The 18,595-nt window shown below is 41.2% G+C and overlaps 2 protein-coding genes across 2 annotated transcripts; both read left to right on the plus strand.

Annotated features, from left to right (window-relative positions):
* The first annotated feature begins 654 nt into the window (after positions 1 to 654).
* On the plus strand, positions 655 to 8,302 carry L3HYPDH (trans-L-3-hydroxyproline dehydratase). Its single transcript, XM_026698666.2, has 5 exons — positions 655 to 1,806; positions 4,178 to 4,347; positions 5,101 to 5,223; positions 6,768 to 6,905; positions 7,566 to 8,302. Exons 1-5 carry the CDS (start codon positions 1,284 to 1,286, stop codon positions 7,689 to 7,691), a joined length of 1,080 nt encoding a protein of 359 aa, XP_026554451.1. The 5' UTR covers positions 655 to 1,283; the 3' UTR covers positions 7,692 to 8,302.
* Positions 8,303 to 9,325: 1,023 nt separating this feature from the next.
* GPR135 (G protein-coupled receptor 135) lies at positions 9,326 to 13,342 on the plus strand. Its single transcript, XM_087922347.1, has one exon. It carries the CDS (start codon positions 9,866 to 9,868, stop codon positions 11,174 to 11,176), a length of 1,311 nt encoding a protein of 436 aa, XP_087778473.1. The 5' UTR covers positions 9,326 to 9,865; the 3' UTR covers positions 11,177 to 13,342.
* The last annotated feature ends 5,253 nt before the right edge of the window (positions 13,343 to 18,595 follow it).

An 18,595-nucleotide genomic window follows, 5' to 3' on the forward strand; every position in this document is an offset into this window, starting at 1 on the left:
CTTTATTGCCATATCTTGTCATATCAGTGAGGTCTTGTGTTATATTATAAGAGTTCACATTTTTGTGATTTAATAAAGGACTTGTTTTTATTAAATGTGCAACAAGAATCAGAAGGGTTTTTAAATAGAAATGAACATTCTGAAAGTGATAGATACACTGGCTTTTTATGATTTATTCTTCATGAAAGTAGTTTTTAAGCCAATTATATATTTTTTAACCTACATATGCAGGAACCTAATTCCCCTTATTGGCTTGACACATAATAGTTGTATTGTATAAACAAAATTAACTGGCAACTATCTGAATCCATTTCAACAATGGATATAATCCACAGGATTAAGGAATAAGACTGTAGGGTATGAACGCATCATGAGCCTCTACAATTGATAATAGTTCATTAACTTGTTAGATCAACCACAAGATTATAAAAATAAAGTATTAATTCCCAACCAGCAGAGAACATAGCAGCCCAGCAGGAAAGATGTGGCTGGGACAGCAACCTTTTGGGCATGCTTAAGCTCTGCAGCAAATGCTGCTAGAATGAAAGAAAGTGATAGAGACCATCCACTCTGGTGGGTGTGGAAAATATACAGCCAAGGCAAATTTGCAATGGGTTGAAGTCCAAAGAGAAGGATGTTATCGGCTCTAGCACCAGGAAGCAGTGAGTGACAATACTGGCAAGAGGTCATGCCGCAACTGCACTCCTATCTTAAGATATGGGCTTGTGTCTCCATTGTCTGGTGCAATATCCATAAACCTGGATGATTTAAGACCAATGCAATTGTAAAGAAAATGTGAATGTATTTTTGAATTATATAGCTAACATTAGGATTCTAACTATATAAAGAACTATGGCTTGACAGAGGTGAGGGTTGAGCAAAAATGATTACAGTAGTTTCTGTTGTTGGGAAGGAAGATTTATAATCTTGGATCACTAACGCGTTCGTGTTCCGTTTTTGACGGTGTTTCTCAACCCCAGCAACTTTCAGAAGCGTGGAAATCGACTCCCTGAATTCCCCAAATAAGCAACAGCACAGAGGCTTTTCTTTTCTTTGGATAGTCACCTGTCTGAAATAGGATAGCGTGTCTAACTTGAGCAGGGGGCTGGACTAGAAGACCTCCAAGGTCCCTTCCAGCTCCATGGTGATTGATTGAAAATTAAAATTCTCATTCCGATGACGCCCGCCCCCGTTCGTGACGTGTTTAAAGGGCGGGCCTCGGGACGGGCGTGGGGATGGGGAGGGGAGCAGCGCTGGTCTGAACCGAAGAAAACCCGTTCGAAATGTCCGCGGGCGATTGCGGCGATTGGCTGCCCCCGCGCGCGCCAGGCAGCCCGGCCATCCGTACGGTGGAGATGCACGCGGGAGGGGAGCCGCTCCGGGTGGTGGTGCCGGGCGGGTTGGGATTGCTGGAGCCCGGGCCTGAGCTGCCTCTCCTGAGTCGGCGGCGTCACCTGCTGGACTCCCCGGAGCTGGACGCTGTGAGGCGGCTGTTGATGCACGAACCCCGCGGACACCGCGACATGTACGGCGCCCTGGTGGTGCCCAGCGAGCTGTCCGAAGCCGCCCTGGGAGCCCTCTTCGTGCACAACGAGGGCGCGAGCTCCATGTGCGGCCACGCCGTCCTTTGCCTGGGCCGCTTTGCCCTCGACTACGGCCTCTGCCAGCCCTCGCCTTCCCCCGGCGAGACCGCCGTCACCATTCACTGCCCCTGCGGGCCCGTCACGGCTTTTGCGTCCTGGGACGGGCAGCGCAGTGGAAGCCGCGTTCGTTACCACAGCGTACCTGCCTTCGCCGCGGCTACCGGTAGGGATACGGTGGCGCTACTCTGACCCGCTCTTGGACCGTCGCCCCACTTAAGGCAACTTCCAGAAGTAGGTGGACTTCAGCTCCCAGCATTCTTGGCAATAGCCAAGTTGGCTCGGAAATTCTTGGAAGTTGGAGTTCACCGATGTGGAAGATGCCTGAGCGGCGTTGACTTCACTTTTTACCCTTAAATGTCTAGGGAGATGGGGCATGGTTGTCCTAAAGGTGCTTTTTCAAGAGGCAACTGGACTTTCTGTTTTCTCTTTGAAGATATTTCGCTTCTCATCCAAGAAGCTTCTTCAGCTCTGAAGCGACTTCTTGGATAAGAAGCAAAACCTCTTCAAAGAAAAAAACAGAACGTTTTTACCCTTAATTGACATTTTAAGGGCATGGTGTATTTAAGATTATATAGCTGCCCATCTTGTGTGACTGTAGGCAGATCACAAGTTAAAGTGACAAAGATACACTTGCAATAATGGTGAATATCTATAGCTGGGGTTTAGGATGATATAAATGAAAATATAAAAGCCTAGGAAAGTGTCAGCTTACAGTTTATAGGCAATGCAATGTAACTATCTTGCAAGATCCCTATGTCCCTGGGATCCCCAGGCCCAATAACACAGCCATGTCTTCAGGGGCTTCCAATAGTCAACAATGCTAGGGTCAGTATAACCTCATGGGAGATACAGTTCCAGAAGACAGGACACAGAAAAGGCTCTTCTGGATTCTGTTGAATGGAAGATGTGGCCTGCAACATGCCCCTTCTGTCAGTGTTGATGGGACAGGTAGATGTAACGGGCTTTATAGGTAAAAACCAGCACCTCACAAACAGAAGCAAATTGGCAACTAATGCAGTTTGCAAAACCGAGGTGTAATGTACGCTGATCTTGAAGTTCATATAATTTCCTGCACTATCACATTTTGTACTAGCTGCAGATTTTGGATGCTTTTAAAGGACAGCCCCATCTAGAATGTGTTACAATATTTTATCTTGGAAATGATCAGGGTTTGAGTTTAGGTTTGCTATATTGGTCAAGTCAACCAACAGAAATCCACTGTTTTTCATTTTTATGAAGAAAGAAGACTTTCAATTCAAATGGGAAGAAGGTGGTATTTAAAATTTGTAGCATTTAAAATGGCCAACTTGATTGTTCCAAATGTTAGTAATCTTTCCCAGTTTACTACTAGCTGAATATATTGCCATCACTAGAGCTAATTTGTCAGATTCAGTTTCTTGGTTTGTATTCAGTGTTTCTTAAAGTATGGTTCTAGGACCCCAGAGGGCGTGATTAAAATTGTTTGCCAGAATTTGTTGAAAAATAATACAATATCAAACATCTCATCAAATGGTCAAGAGAAATGATAGCATCAGATGTGTTGGCTTTAATTTTTTTAACGATAAATATCAATAAATGTAACCCATACTACAAAAGCTTTTTGGGGTCCTCCATTATTTATAAAAGTCCTTAGAGAAAATGGTTCAAGAAACAAGTATAAATGACTCTATAAGTTATTCTTATACATAGCTCTGTGTTTTCACCCCTGAAGAATCATAGGAGCTAAATACTGAGAGTAGAGTAAGGCATCTTATTTCAAATGGTGGCATTCTTAATAATATACTAATCGTCATTATTTGGTCACAGATATAAAATTTAACTGATATAAAATGGTATAGCTCAATTAGAAAATTGAAAATTTGCTTTCCGACCTGCATGTTTTTGGTGATTGATAATGTAAATCTACTGTAATTAACCTCTTTTCTGCTATTCCTTAGGCTTTAACTTTGATTCATGGAAGGAATGCTTCTCTGTGTTACACTGCTTCTCATGATTACCTTAGTGAGCCTGTACGTTGTTTTTTAAATGCATGTACATCCCTGTATTAATCAAATCACTCACAGTTTCCCCCATATATGTTGTGTCATTGTGATTATAGTTATGTCGTTTGATTATAGCTCCTATAATCACCATGGTAATTTTTATTTACTTTCTGCTCTTGAAGTTCTTCTGAAGATGAAATGTTTTGTAAGTCAGTAATAAATTAGAAGCAATATGTAGTATCCTGCCACCAGTGTAATTTCTTCTAAAAATAAGGTTGAATAATGGCACTAATAAGATTGAAACTGGAAAAAAGATAACAAAGACACAAGAAGGAAGTATATTTGGGGAATCTTCAGATATTAGTTATAAGGGTAGCTGGGAATCTGGATTACAGTTTTTAACATTCTTTTTTTTGGGGGGGCGGGAAGGGGGGGCAGTTGCCTTAAGAATAAATTATTGACCAAAATAAATGGAAAAATAATAACACTGATGATATTTATGTAACTTTCATCTCTTGTCTCTCCATTCTCCTCTTTTTTTTTACTTATCAGATATAACCATTGATGTTCCTGGCTATGGAAAAGTCATCCTTGATGTTAGCTATGGGGGTGCTTTCTATGCATTTCTCAGTGCTGAACAATTAGGCCTTGATGTGTGTTCCTCAAAAATTAGGGATCTTGTAGATGCAGCATCTGCAGTAACAGAAGCCGTAAAGGCTCAGGTACATTTAACATGGCTTTGTATTGTATTTACTAGTTAAATGTATAATTTTGCAGATCAGTTGAGTTGTTATTTGAAATGAATGAAAATGTAATTAACTGTTTCAAAATACTGGCAGCAGATCAGAAATATACTTTTCAGAATAATAATAATTATTATTATATCAAATAACTTTGCTTTAGAAACAGATTCCTGTACTCTGGCCATTCTGAATGAATACATTAGGGGAAATAGGAACAAGTGTAAATTGGGGAAATAACTGTTAGATACCTAAATCATAAGATTATTTAACTACTAACTTTTGGGGAATGTTAGAAGATTGCTATTGGCATATCAGCTACGGTTCTTTGAATTTTTTAATGTATTGATCAGTCATGGTGACCAGTGCTTGACTTGATGGCTTTGGATTTAATCTTTCAGAACTCTTCTTACATAGAATAATAGATCAAAATTTTAAAGTGCTCCAACAAAAGCTGAACTATAGTATATTCAGTTATAATTCCTCTTCCAGTCTTCTGACTAAATGGTTGCTATATTAATCTTCTGATATCTGATTTCCTTTTTTAATATAAATGTAAAACCTGGTTCACAATATTTCCAACTAGTTTTTCCATGTAAGAAATTACAGTGAAGTACTCAAATCTCTGCCTGAATAGGGACATTGATACTATGTGCAGCTCTAATGGAGCAGTTAGGTCATTTATCTGGTTACATTTTAATAAATGTCTCTAAAATATTTTGTTTCTTCTTATAGTTCAAAGTCCACCATCCTCTTATTGAAGAGATGGCTTTTATTTATGGAACTATACTGACAGATGGAAAAGATGAATTTAATGATGAACCTACAAGTAATATATGTGTATTTGCAGATGCACAGGTAATAAAGCATGCATGAGGAAAGATCCTGAGCTGTTATCATAAAAAGTAGCCCTTAGTTGAATAGCCCTGAACTGCATCCCTGTCCACCAGAGTCCTAAAATAGTAGAGAGAAAAAATATGAGAACCCACCATGACTCTTGCTACAGATGGAGAATATGTAGAATCTGCATTATGAAAGGCAGGGGAGCCAGACCTGAATGTCTGCTTTTATACATTAAAAATTCTATTTGCCCTAGAATAAAACCAATATAGTATGTGATTTGATTGTGGTTGAATAGCAACGTAGGTGAACCTAATCATAAGAATTTATCCCCCAAGAATTCTATGTCTGAGTTTTCTATTCTGCCAAGAAATAAAACTAGTATTGGCAATGTCTTTAAAGAAGAATGGCAGATTTAGTTTTAATTAGTCAAGTATTGCCAGAGCCTATTTGGTCTAGTGGTTAAGGCACCAGACAGGACATCAGAAGACTAATTGGCATTGAGCCAGGTATTCTCAGCTCAAGATGTCAGGCTAAGACATGAAGTCAATGTTGTTTTGTTTGTTTTTTGAAAACAATGGATCAATATTTGGTTAATCTGAAAAAAAAAAAAAGTAGTCGTAGGAAAATCCTGGGAAGAAAAAAAATCTTTTGCAAGAAAATACAGCTTCTGAAAATTTACTCAATTTCAGGTCGCTTTTAAAAGAAAGGCCAAGGAAAGAGACAGCACTAATACTGTGCTGGGATTCCCAGCCAACTATAACTCCCACCTGATAAGTTCAAATTGCAGTAGAGGGAATGTTGTGAGGAGAGCAGAATATGGTTGGGAAAAGATGCAGAAGGGACTTGCAATGGTCCCTTCAGATAGAGGCAGGTTTGTGGCCTGTTTAGCTTATGTGTATAGCAACCCTCTGTAGCCTAATCAAGGAGCTCAAGGCCAGCCAGTGGCTTCCTACTTCTGGCTGGCTGTTCCTGCTGCTGTTAAACGAGGCAGGGGATGGACAGGATTATCTGGAGGGCTAATGAGCATGATGCCCCAGCTTTAAATATTGAATTACAACTTGTAAAACCCACCGAGCATGATGGTTGCTATTGAAGTTCAACGTCTACAGTGACATTGATATCTTCCTTCAGAGGCTTTATAAAGACAGAATTCAAACTTTATGGGCACAAACATTCTCCATATTAGTACTGAATAATAAGCTGAAATCAGTATTATTTTAGGGTGGGGTTGTTGGTGTTCTCTGAGCCTGATTGTTATCGTGCAGACATTTCACTACCCACCTAGACAACAACTTCAGTACTAGAGGGAGTGAGGTTTTCTGTTCATTTACAGGAGATTGCCTGTCACTCTATTCTTGCCCGGTCAGCCTTATTCTAGGAAATTTTAATCCCCAAACATAATTATTCTCAGCATATTTTAATTGGAATGAACTCCAAAGGGAAAGTAGACAGCATAGATATGAATACCTGTAAAGATGAAAGTGAATAGGCATAGATATGTTTATTTGCATAATAGAACAATGAACAAAAATGCAGTAGGTCATATATTTCTCAAATAGGTTGATCGAAGTCCTACAGGATCAGGTGTGACTGCTCGCATTGCCTTACAACACCATAAAGGATTAATTCAACTGAACCAGACCAGGACCTTCAGAAGCAGTTCAACTGGTTCCTTGTTCACTGGAAAAGCGATAAAGGCAAATACCAAACCTCTGTTTTGGGGAACAGGGTGGGAGGGAAGGCGTTTGTGTAGGTTATTTTTTAAGTAGAAAATATGGAATTAGCTGACTGGAAAAGGGTTGCTTTTCCTTGGGTAGCATTAAAGTGGACTCAAAATCTACCTCAGTTGGATTAAATTAAGTTGATTCTCCCTCAGAGTTGTGGGACAAGAAAGCCACTTGCAAAACAGAACTTTGTCTTTCTCTGAAGTCCACATCCTTTCTGGGCAGACTTTCCTGAAGATGAAGGAAAGACCTACAAAACATTCTGAAAAATGTGCCATGGGTTGCAGCAGGAGGAAGAAGTTATCTAGTATTAAGAGGAACAGTTTTGTAGGAGCAGTGCAAGAATACCAACTTGGATTTGTTCTCACTGCAACCCAGTGCAATTTTTAACATTCAGAGAATATGAAGCAATAGGAAGTGAAGGAAAAAATGTTATGGCATGAGTTTACCTTACTTTCTGGTTGCATAAAATGGGATTGTCCAGTGTTGAGAAGATGTTTTTAATTATCACTTAATATCTGGATATATATGTCTCCTCATATATTTGCTATTTGCAAAAGCTTATAGACTGTATTACTGAACTAATGAGAAGACCTATTTTTTAACCTTAAAACACTTGTTTTTCCAATCCAGGAAACGAAATGTGGTGAACACAATGCTGTTATAGTAGAAGTCTCAGGAGAATCTTTTTATACCGGAACATCAACTTTTACTCTTGAAGAAAATGATCCACTGAAATATGGTTTCTTTCTCAAGTAATTGCTTTCTTAATAACTCTGATGAAAAAGATGCATTTTTGTTTAGTTTTGATTATGGTATTGGTCCTCATTTTTTACTGATAATTAATATAAATAATGATAAAGAACACAGTGTAGCCAAAGTTAAGCATTTTCATATCTACTACAAAATCTTTGGTTGGCCAATACAAACATAATGGCAGGGTAGTAAGTCATAAATGTTTTTCTTGGCATCAGAAAAGCCTTGTAGGAGACAAATGCAGTAGGAAATTAGAATAATTTACAATGATTAACTTGTGACAATAATAAACTTGTGATAGCAAAATGCGGTAACAAAACTAGAATTGCATTAGTAGTTAGGTATTTAAGAACAACTTAAAAAGAAGTTGATCAAAGATTTCAGAGAAAACTTTTTGTTGACAATTTAAATGTGGGAAATTCTTGGTAGACTTTTTTGTGTGTGTGTGGGAAGAATACCTATTTGAATTACATCATGGATATCAATTATAGGTTACATTTTTTAAAAAAATGAAAGAGTCTTAAAGGCCTTTACTGGGAATATAACTCATTAAGTTCACTGTGATTCAATGCTGAATAACCATGCAAAATTAAAGTTTGTTGTTTATGAAACAAGTTTTTTTATCTGATTTTGACCTTTTCTTACATAGCTATACAGCTATCACATTAGATAAACAAAATGATCGCCTTCTTAAAATTAACTGAATATACTGTAAAAATTGATGGCCAGCACATGGATTTATTGAAAAAAATGCAAATGAAAAGGTCATTTTTGTTACATTTTAAGTACATACTGCTGATAACCTACCCACTTATACCTTAAAAACCTGCCAAATCCTGATAGAGCTCTGCCATGGATTGCAATGGTTCCCTGTCTTATCCCAAATGGGGCTGAACATCTATTTCCAACACTTCTCAGTGCTGTCCATCCTGGCTGAGTTGCTGGGAAGTTGTAATTCATCTGGAGAGCCAGAATCTCTCTGCCTAAACCAAAGACTATCAGATTAGAGAAGGTTGCTAGGACCACTCCACTGCTACAATGTAGTGGATGAGGAAACCCAGCCAAGAATTTTAGATATGATTCTGGTTTTTCCCTCCCATGATTTTTTTAAAATGGTCACTGAAAAACTTAATGTAGAAACCAGCAGTTTCAGGTTCTGCAAAGTTACGAAGTCCCATCTTCTCTGCATTTGTTCAGTCACTCCAACAAGAATGGGCTGGTACTTCTGTTCCAAAAGATCCCTTTTCATGTTCAGAGAAACTGGACTGGGGTAAAGAAGACATTAGACAACCACTTGTCCGAGTGGTATAGGGATTCCTGCTTAAGCAGGGGGTTGGACTAGAAGACCTCCAAGGTCCCTTCTAACTCTGTTATTCTATCCTATTCTATTCAGGTAGGAACAAGTAATTGACGTAATTTTGTCAACTGCTGGGACCAGCAGAGATGGTTTCACTCACTTTTTGACTGGTGGATTGTAAAATATTTAAAGGGGCCACTTGCAGCCCTGCCAGGTCGCCAGTCAGACCTCAGGATGAAGTGGGAAAGAGGCAAATGGCGGGAGGGGGGAAACTGCGGCGATGCTTTCTCCCCTGAGGAGCGGTTTCCCCGGGCAACCGTCTGCAGAAACGTCAGCGGCCCTGAACGTCTGCTCCGAAGAGGAGCCAGCAAATTCAGCGCACCGCACGGCTGGTTTCCGTATCGCGCCCGCCATCGAGTCCGGGCTGGCTGAGCAGCTCTGCAAAGGAAGCAGCGAAAGCTAAGCATCCCCAACGCTGCCGCCCATACAGAAGCCGCCTGCCCGGGAAGGAGCGCGCGTCCCCGGGTGGAGGGAGAGCAGGCAGCGACCCACAGCATCCCCGTATAATTAATTCCGCCTGCCGTCCAGATTGCCGCGAGACGCGCGCAGGGCCGAAGCGTGGACGGCGAGGAAGCGGGGCGTTTTTTCCAGCTGCTGCGCCGCCGTTTTCGAAGGCGCCCCTTCCTTGGGCAGCCGGCTTCCCCAAAATGCAGCAGGAGCCCAACTTTCCAGGGTTCAACGAGGCCGGGAGCCACCTAGCCGCGGAAGCCGCGCCGAACCCCAACACGCCGCTTATCCCCAGCGCCTGAGGCGGCCGCTGCTTCCCACCATCCCCCTGGCCCTTTCGGGCTGGGGATGCGCCTTCCTGCACCAGCTGCCCATGGAGGAGGTGGCCTCGCCGAGCAACGCTTCTGCCGCGCCCGGCAATGGAAGCGCGGGGAGCGGGCCGGGGACGGCGCCCCCGGACCTCGTGGAAGAGGCGCGGTGGGGCTGGTCGGGGGCAGCGCTGGCCTCGCAGGGCCTGTTGCTGCTCATCATCTTTGCGCTTTCTACGCTGGGCAACGGCGCCGTGGTGGTCATCATCGCCCGGCACCGGCAGCTCCGGACAGTCACCAACGCCTTCGTGCTGTCGCTGTCGCTCGCCGAACTCCTGGACGCCCTTCTGTGCCTGCCCTTGGCCTTCGTCAGCCTTCTCAATGGGCGCCCACACGGGGCCTGGCTCTTCGGGCGCCGCCTCTGCTTGGCCAGCGCCACCCTTCACGCTGGCTTGGGCATCGCTGCCACCCTGACCATGGCCCTGCTCTCCTTTGACCGCTACTGTGCCATTGTCCGCCAGCCCCTGCATAAAATGGGCCGCCGGAGGGCCACGCAGCTCCTGGTTGCTGTGTGGTTGGCTGCCCTGGGCTTCTCAGGGCCTTGGTACCTGCTGGCCCAGGAGGAGGAGGAAGAGGAGGAGCAGTCTGTCGGGCCAGGCCCCCCTGCTTCCTACCATTGCATGTATGTGCTGCCTTGGGGCTCTTCCCATTTGGGTCCCCCTTACAGTGCAACCTTGATTGTCCTCTGCTATTTGCTGCCCTTCGCCCTCATGTGCTTCTGCCACTACAACATCTGCCGGGCAGTGAGGCTGACCGAGAGCAGGGTGCGCCCACTCACCACCTATGGGCACCTCCTGCGTTTCTATGGCGAGATGCGCACAGCCACTACCGTTCTGATTATGATCGTCTCCATCATCTGCTGCTGGGGCCCTTATTGTATATTAGGCTTGGCTGCTGCAACGGGACGCTTCTCCTTTTCCCCCGCCATAGACACTGTGGCAAGCTGGATGGCCTGGGCGAATGGCGCCATCAACCCCCTCATCTATGCCACCCGCAACCCTAACATTTCTCTTCTTCTTGGGCGCAGTCGGGAAGGGGGCTATCGGGCTCAAAAACCTGTGGCTGCCTACTTGGCGTCTGCTCAGGGTCATCGGCTGGAGAGCAAGAACCGAGCAGAACGCTACGCCAGTTATGGGCATGGCAGTGGGGGCAATGTAAGGAATAACCTGACCTGCTCCAGTCCAGGCACTGGTAGAGAAGTGGCTATGTGGGCTTTTAAGAACCCAGCTGTGCTTTTCTGCCGTGATGCGCAACCTGGTTCAGCATCTAAAGTGGGCTTGCCACACAAATCAGGCAGTGTTGATACTTGCCTCTGAATCAAAATGGCTACATGAATTGGAGTTAGTTTGGTGGCAAGACCTTTGTTAATCAGATGTAGGTTATCTGATGGGGAGTGTAATAGATCTTGGGAAATGGGCATGTGAAGCAAAAGGATCAAATTAACTCCTGGTCTGAATCTCACAGCTACTGCTTTTTAATGGCTTATGGCAATTTGATTTTTTTGCTATGTATGAGAGCAAGAGTTAAAAGCTATAGGCAAAGCATGAAATAAAATGGGTTGGATTTGAACATTTATTAGGTGAGGATTTAACAGTGTTATATGGCTATATCCATAAGACATACTGACTTGCACACTAGCCAAGCACATGTTAAGCTAGTGTGTTGTGTGAACTAGATTGGGGGACTAGTCAACTAGCACTGAGCTAAGGAGAAATTAAGAATGGCCATTCTAGAGAAATTAGAGATGTCTCGCAGAATAACAAAAAAGAGGTGAATCACTTGGGAAAGATGAGCATTGTAAGATCACAGTACTAGACTTGATATGTGAAAGAAAATATTACTCATCATTAAGCCTGCTGTCACAAACTCTGTTGAGTAAGCTGGTCTGTTGATGATGAAGTAGCTTTTTTGCAGTAATATCACAGAAAAAAATGCACTTCTAAATTTTACCCATTTATAGTGTGCTTTTTTGGACAGTTTATTGCTAATGTACCTTCAGAGCATATTTTGTATAGTTGAAAATAAATACAAGACTATTCAGCAAAAATTGGAACCCACTGATTAAGCTTCCAGTGATTTCAATAGGAGACATTTGCAGCACAATTCTAAGCCTGTTTCCTCAAAAGCCATATGTGTATTCTCATTGAAATCAATGGGGCCTGAAAATTGCTTATGTGGATGATGCCGTATTCAGAGTATTTTCTTTGAACTCTTGTACTGGCTAATAGCAAGTCAGAGTTAGTTGTAGTCTGGTGTCATCTAAGTCAGATGAATGAATGAATGGTGAGTGAATGAATGAATGAATGAATGAATGAATGAACGATGTTGGACTAACCTCTAAGAGTACATTCAGGCTTGTAATGCTATGATTTTTAAAAACTCAAATTTCTATTTATGACAAAAGCAAATTCCTATTTGTGACATTTTTGGATTTACTGCACTGTAATTAGTTGGTCTGGACCATGGATTTTATCACAGAACCATTTTTTTAAACCTTAGTTTTACCCAACACAGTATTCGTTATATTGAGAACTTCAGAGTTTAATTGAATGGATGGATATGGTCATGAGTATTATCCTTCTAAACCCACTTCATCTTTTACTTTGTTTCATATACACTGTACTTGATGAAGCTCCACGAGGCTGATCTGAGCAAGCTACAACCTACACATACAGGTGGTCCATGGTTTACACGCATTTGTTTACTGACCATTTGAAGTTACTACAGCACTGAAAAAAGTGACTTATGACCGTTTTTCACATTTAAAACGGTTGCAGCATCTCCATGGTTACATGATCGAAATTTAGATGCTTAGCAACTGGTTCATATTTATGATGATTGCAGTATCCTGGGGGGTCATGAGGTCACTTTTTGCAACCTTCTGACAAGCAAAGTCATTGAGGAAGACAGATTCACTTAACGAGCTTACTAACTTAACAACTGCAGTGCTTCACTTATGAAATGTGGCAAGAAAAATCATAAAAGTCAAAACTCACTTAACAACTGTTATTTATTTAGCGTATGGCACGTGTTAGCCAGGGATCACTGAGGCAGCTGGCTGCCTCTGTGAAAGGAATTTTTTTGGGTGATGTTATCTTTTACCTGCGGGATGCCTGAATGCCATTAGGCAGTTGGGGGAGGCTCTTTTCTTGTCCCTCTGTGGTTTAACTGCTCGTGGGAATCAAGCAGCCGACCTCAGCAGCACACAGGTCCAGCGTCTTACCATGTAAGCTACCGCGGCCCCCATTTTACAACCCTTTTGCTTAGCAACAGAAATTTTGGGCCAAATTGTGGTTGTAAGTTGAGAACCACCTATAGTTGCCTATTTTTTATGAATTACAGTAAATGCCATAAAATAAACATTACTTTGAAAAAAAAACCCTCTCTGATGCCTGCCTAGTTATTGAGCAAAAGGATCTTGCACGGTGTGCCAAATACATACATATTTTGGCAGATTTGGGGGATGGTGTTGGTTTGGCTTGCATTGTGTGTGTGTGTGTGTGTGTGTGTGTGTTTTGGCAGAGGGGTCCTCAGATCAGCAAATGGTCGTTCAGCAAATCTGCTTCTTCCATTGCGATAAATTGGACATTTGTTTTAAAAGATGGCCTGCCAAATGCATGGGAAATGCTGTATCTCTGCAACATTGGAGGCAGGATTTGAGTGGCTACAGAACCCAATGCACAAATAAATCTGCAAATGGGTTGTACTTGATCAGTTGCACATACAACTCTCCAACTCTGTTTTTTCCACTGAGTTAAGAGCCTCGTCTTTCATTGGGTAGTTTGTCTGGAAATCAGTTTTATTAAATTGTTTAGAAAAAGAAAACCACTGAAACAAGTTTAAACTAATGTGACACTGAATTTTTCCTCTAATTCCTTGAGAATCTATTTTAGATTTTTCCTCGTAATGTATCTGAACTTTATTTAAGAAAAACAGCTTAGTTTTGATTTTTTCTGTTATGCATCTTTCTACTACATTCTGCAGTTTCCATGGCTGCCTGATCTGAAACTGGGAGGAGTTCTTTTGGGTTACATTAGAAGTAAGGGAGGCTTCAAATCCTTGATGGGTAATTGTAAAATGAAAGACAGGATATTGACATATATCCTTCACCACACCAAACTCCTCTTATGCCAGTAACCATAGTGCTAGTTTGTCCTTTAACAAAGAAATTTCAAAAGTAAATCTTCCATCAAATTGAATAAAAATTGAGTATTACAATGTGTGTGAGAAAAAAATAATATTATTATATCGGTTTTGCTGGCAAAGATTAAAAAAAAACATTTCCGAAGTAAAACCAAAGGACTTTCAAAGTGGACCACGGTAAAAATTCCCAGTTTATTACACAGATATTGTCTTTTTTTAATTTAGAAAGACTTTTCAGAGATAATGATTGTTAAAGCCATTGCCTTTGAAGTACTTTTATAACTTCAGAGAAAGAAAGGAGGAAACAATTTAGAGATAAACAGATAAATTTCATTCTGAAAAATCAAGCCTGAAATCTTAATCAAGAGAAAACCCTTAGAAAATTGAAGTACTGTTAAAGTACTGTTGGCAAAGGGAAACACCAGCTAAAGAACTGGCAGGGGGACTTTCAATTGTTGTGAAGAAATAATAATAATTTAGCAATTTATTAAACGTGTATGCCATCTAACTCTCACTGACTCTGGGCAGCTGGCAGCAATGAAAGAAATTACAATAAAAATCAATAAAAGCTAAAAAATGGCAAGTGTGACAGGTCAGATGATACAAAGGAAGGGGCCTGGGTGAAGAGCCAGGGGCCTGGGTGAAGAGCCAAGTTTTCACTGCTCTTCAGGGAAAATGTCCCAGTGAATGCTAGACTAAAGCATCTATTTCCAGGGAGACATGCGTGTTGAATTACTGCCTACTGCAGCATATGATTAGAGAAACAGCACTTCATTGTCATACAATCGTTGTTTCCTCTTCTGTTACTTCATTGAATGCTGGATTGTAAACATCAGGAGGAGAAAGACATTTGCATCACCTCCATTGAGGAGTGTTGTTATTACTTTAAATAATTTATTATTAAAAGACCCAGATGAACTACAGGCAGTTCTCAACTTACAACAGTTTGTTTAGTGATTGAAGTTACAATGGCACTGGAAAAAAAAGTGACTTATGGCCACTTTCAAACGTATGACATAGCAGCATCCCCATGGTCACGTGATTTATATTCAGATGCCTGACAAGTGGTTAATATTTATGATTGCTGCAGTGTCCCTGGGATCATCTGACAGGCAAAGTTGATGCCAGATTCTCTTCACAACCCTGTTACTAATTTAACAACTGCAGTGATTCCCTTAACACACATGGCAAAAAAAGTCGTTAAATGTGGCAAAACTCACTTAACAAATTTCCAACTTAGCAACATAAATTTTGGGCTCAAATTAATTGTCATAAGTCGAGTACTACCTATTTTCAAAAAGATCAACAGGGCTGAGAGATTGTTGCATTCTCCAGTAGATGGCAGTGCTGCTTTTTTAAAAAAACAGAAGTGATGTAAAACCAAGCCTGTATAACCTTATTTCAATTAATTTTCCTCTCTCCTCTCTCCATTGGGGCACACAAGCTTCCAAGTCTTACTTCAGCCAGCCCAGAGGATTCTCCTGAGAAAGTAAAGGAAGTTATGGAGGAAATCAGCTCATTGTTTATATACACCTTTCTCCTCAGCATGGGCTGAAAGAAAATCCTCAAGAACTCATATGGAAAGCCCGAGGGACACATTAAGTGGGGCCTCTTTAGGTTAAATTTACAAACAGAGTGTTGGCAGCTGTTCTGTAAGCAATCCAGAAAGAAGATCCCTTCCCAGGTCTGAGGGCGTCCAAGGCCATATCAGCCATTTCTTCACTCTCGAGATGAGATGTACCAGGCTTCACTCTGACAGTTCCTCCCCTGGCCCCCTTTATCCTTAACCAGAGGAGCAGGATAGAGTCACTAGCTTCATGCACACTGCACGTTAAAAAGGGACGTACAGTTTGCACTGCACATCTACCCGGTCAAGCTAGCATTAGAAATCTCACGCTACAAACATGGGTGAACACACCATTATCTATATTGTATTTGTAGAGGATCCAATAAATCTGTAGCTTTCCTTGACTTACTACTCAAAGACAGCTTTGAGTTTCCCTTTATAATTGTGCAGCATTTACAATCCCTTTCACTTGGCACCCACAGGAAATGCGCATGATGCAAAAAGGATTTGAAAGAAATTCTTGGGGACATTGTCTGACAGCATCCCTCTGTTAATCCGTAAGCAGCTCTTCTTTTTCAGACTTTATTTCATGAGCTTATGAAATGTTGTTGCTTTGAAGAATCCACTTAATATGGCACCTTTTTTCTGAGTTCATAAAATCATAGTCTTGTATTGCAAAGTTATAGAGTTGAAAGGAGCTACCAGGAGCATCCATTCCAATACTCCTGTGGAAATCTGGAAAAAATATATGTTACTGGAGAGAGGAATTGTGCTCATGGGAGAGCACACGTGACACCTCTTCCAAATCATGTTGATTATGTGCACAGAAAGCTTTAGTACATCCTCTTCCCTCAAGAAAAAGAAATTGCTTCTTATCACCAGTTCAGAGAGAGACACTTGGCAGCAGAGAAAGTTTTCCAGGATTTAACAAGGGATCTGGAAGGCATCAACTGGACTTGCCAATGGGGCATTGGTGTTCCTTGTGCCTCAAAAGAAGAGCATATCTCAGTGGCAGAACATAGGTTTTGCTTACATGTTTCCAAGTAAATCAGGGGAAAAAATGCTGCTTGGGATTCTGCATGGCTAAAGCAAGACTAATGAGCTAGTAAAGCCAGTGACCTATGTCTGTTCTTAAAACAGCTTTCCTTAACCCAGCATTTGCTGATGTGTGGAAACTCCCAGAATTCTCCTATAATATGGACTGCAATAGTTTGGACTTCTGGGAAAATTTACATATTTTAATCCCAATGTGTCTCAAGAATAGCAATTAGGAAACCCTGATTTAAAAATGGCAAATAATGGATGGGAGGGAACTTTTTCTCATTGGTGGTGTTGGAAGAAATATCCTTCTGGGTTCAGTTCCAAGTGGGGAAGAAAGACACTGGAAACATGGTGACTGCTTGGAAAGATGGTTTAATGGTGGACAGGATCACCTGCCTTGGGTGAAGAAAGAAGGAAAAAGGGTGATCACATGCTTCAAGATGTTGGGTGAAGGAAAAGAGAGGAAGGACTGAGATGCTGAGAGTCCTTTATATACCCTCCCACCTTAGTGCTTCCTGTTCCTGTGCAAGAAATGTATCCCATTGGCTCTCAGGGGCGGGGGTCTTAGCTAACTCTACTCATTCTCCACTCTTCTACTCATTGCAGAATACCTTATGCCACCAGACTTGAAACTCTAGACCAAGAAAATCTAGAACTATGCCACCTCCGGTCCCATCTAAATATAGTATATAAAACCATACATTGCAATGTCCTACCTGCAAATGAATACTTCAGCTTTAATCATAACAATACAAGAGCACACAATAGATACAAACTGAAAGTTAACCACACCAAACTTGATTGCAGGAAATACGACTTCAGCAACAGAGTGGTCAATGTCTGGAATACTCTACCTGACTCTGTGGTTTCTTCCCCAAACCCCAAAAACTGTCTACTATTGACCTCACCCCCTTCCTAAGAGGCCTGTAGGGGGCATGCATAAGCACACCAATTGTGCCTACTGTCCCTGTCCTATTGTTTTTTTATTTTTCTTATAAGTATCTCATGTATTCAAAACTATATTTATTCTTATACCTGTATCTTGTAAGCGATTGACAAATCAAATAAATGCTAAAAAAAATATACTAAAATACTAACTTTGTAGGCTTTGTCTGGACCGCATGGCTTCACCTGAGTGTTGGCTGATGCAATCTTCCCAGGTCAGGTGGTGAGATGGGTAGAGGCCTTTATTATGTAGAATACTCTGGCCTAGGCCTTAATGGCTGACCCATTAACAAAGGTGGGAGGCTGAGTTTCTGCTTCTGAGTTTCTACTCTTTTTAGGGGAAATATTCTGCCTTTTCGATATTTCCTAGGATTTTTCATTTTTCTAGGAATGGGGTGGGTGCTAACTTCCCACAATGGGTAGTGATTTTTCTAAACAAATATTAAAATAGATGTCACCAATCACATTATTAGTTGCCGAGTGAAAGCAACAATGGGTTGGCTCTTTCATATCGTTGCTTCTGCCAATCCAGCCATAGTTTGGGGCTGGGATGAAAAAAGTTTTAGCTTTTCTTTCTTCTTCCTTAAGAATTTGATATTCTTTGAACACAGAGCTCTTAAATTATGCAGTCTAAATTCATTTTAAAAAGTGAAATGTAAGAGAGAATTTGAAATCAATGTGAGTTGTCACTATCTAAAGTTTATAAAGTCTATCAACAGATAGATGATGATGATGATAGATAAGAAAAAAGAAGAGAAGAAAGAAATTAGGAAAACTTGTGGTAATATGTGGGAATTATGCATCTCAAAAGACAATTTATGTAGTTAGGCTTTAATTAGTGTGATGCTGGATAGTAATGAATTGCACAGTTTCTTCTCTGCATACAAAAAAAGGATCTTAAAAAGATTTTAAATTTTTATAGGGCATTTGTAGAAAAGGAACGCCTAATTAGCTATAAGAAAATAAGAAACTTATAAGATTGGGGTAAACAAATACAGTTGATAAAATAAGTATGTATATGAGATCAGAGGAAATGATT

Source organism: Pseudonaja textilis, chromosome 1 (assembly GCF_049901715.1).
Source record: "Pseudonaja textilis isolate UNSWEBS1 chromosome 1, rPseTex1.2, whole genome shotgun sequence".
NCBI classification, from domain to species: Eukaryota; Metazoa; Chordata; class Lepidosauria; order Squamata; family Elapidae; genus Pseudonaja; species Pseudonaja textilis.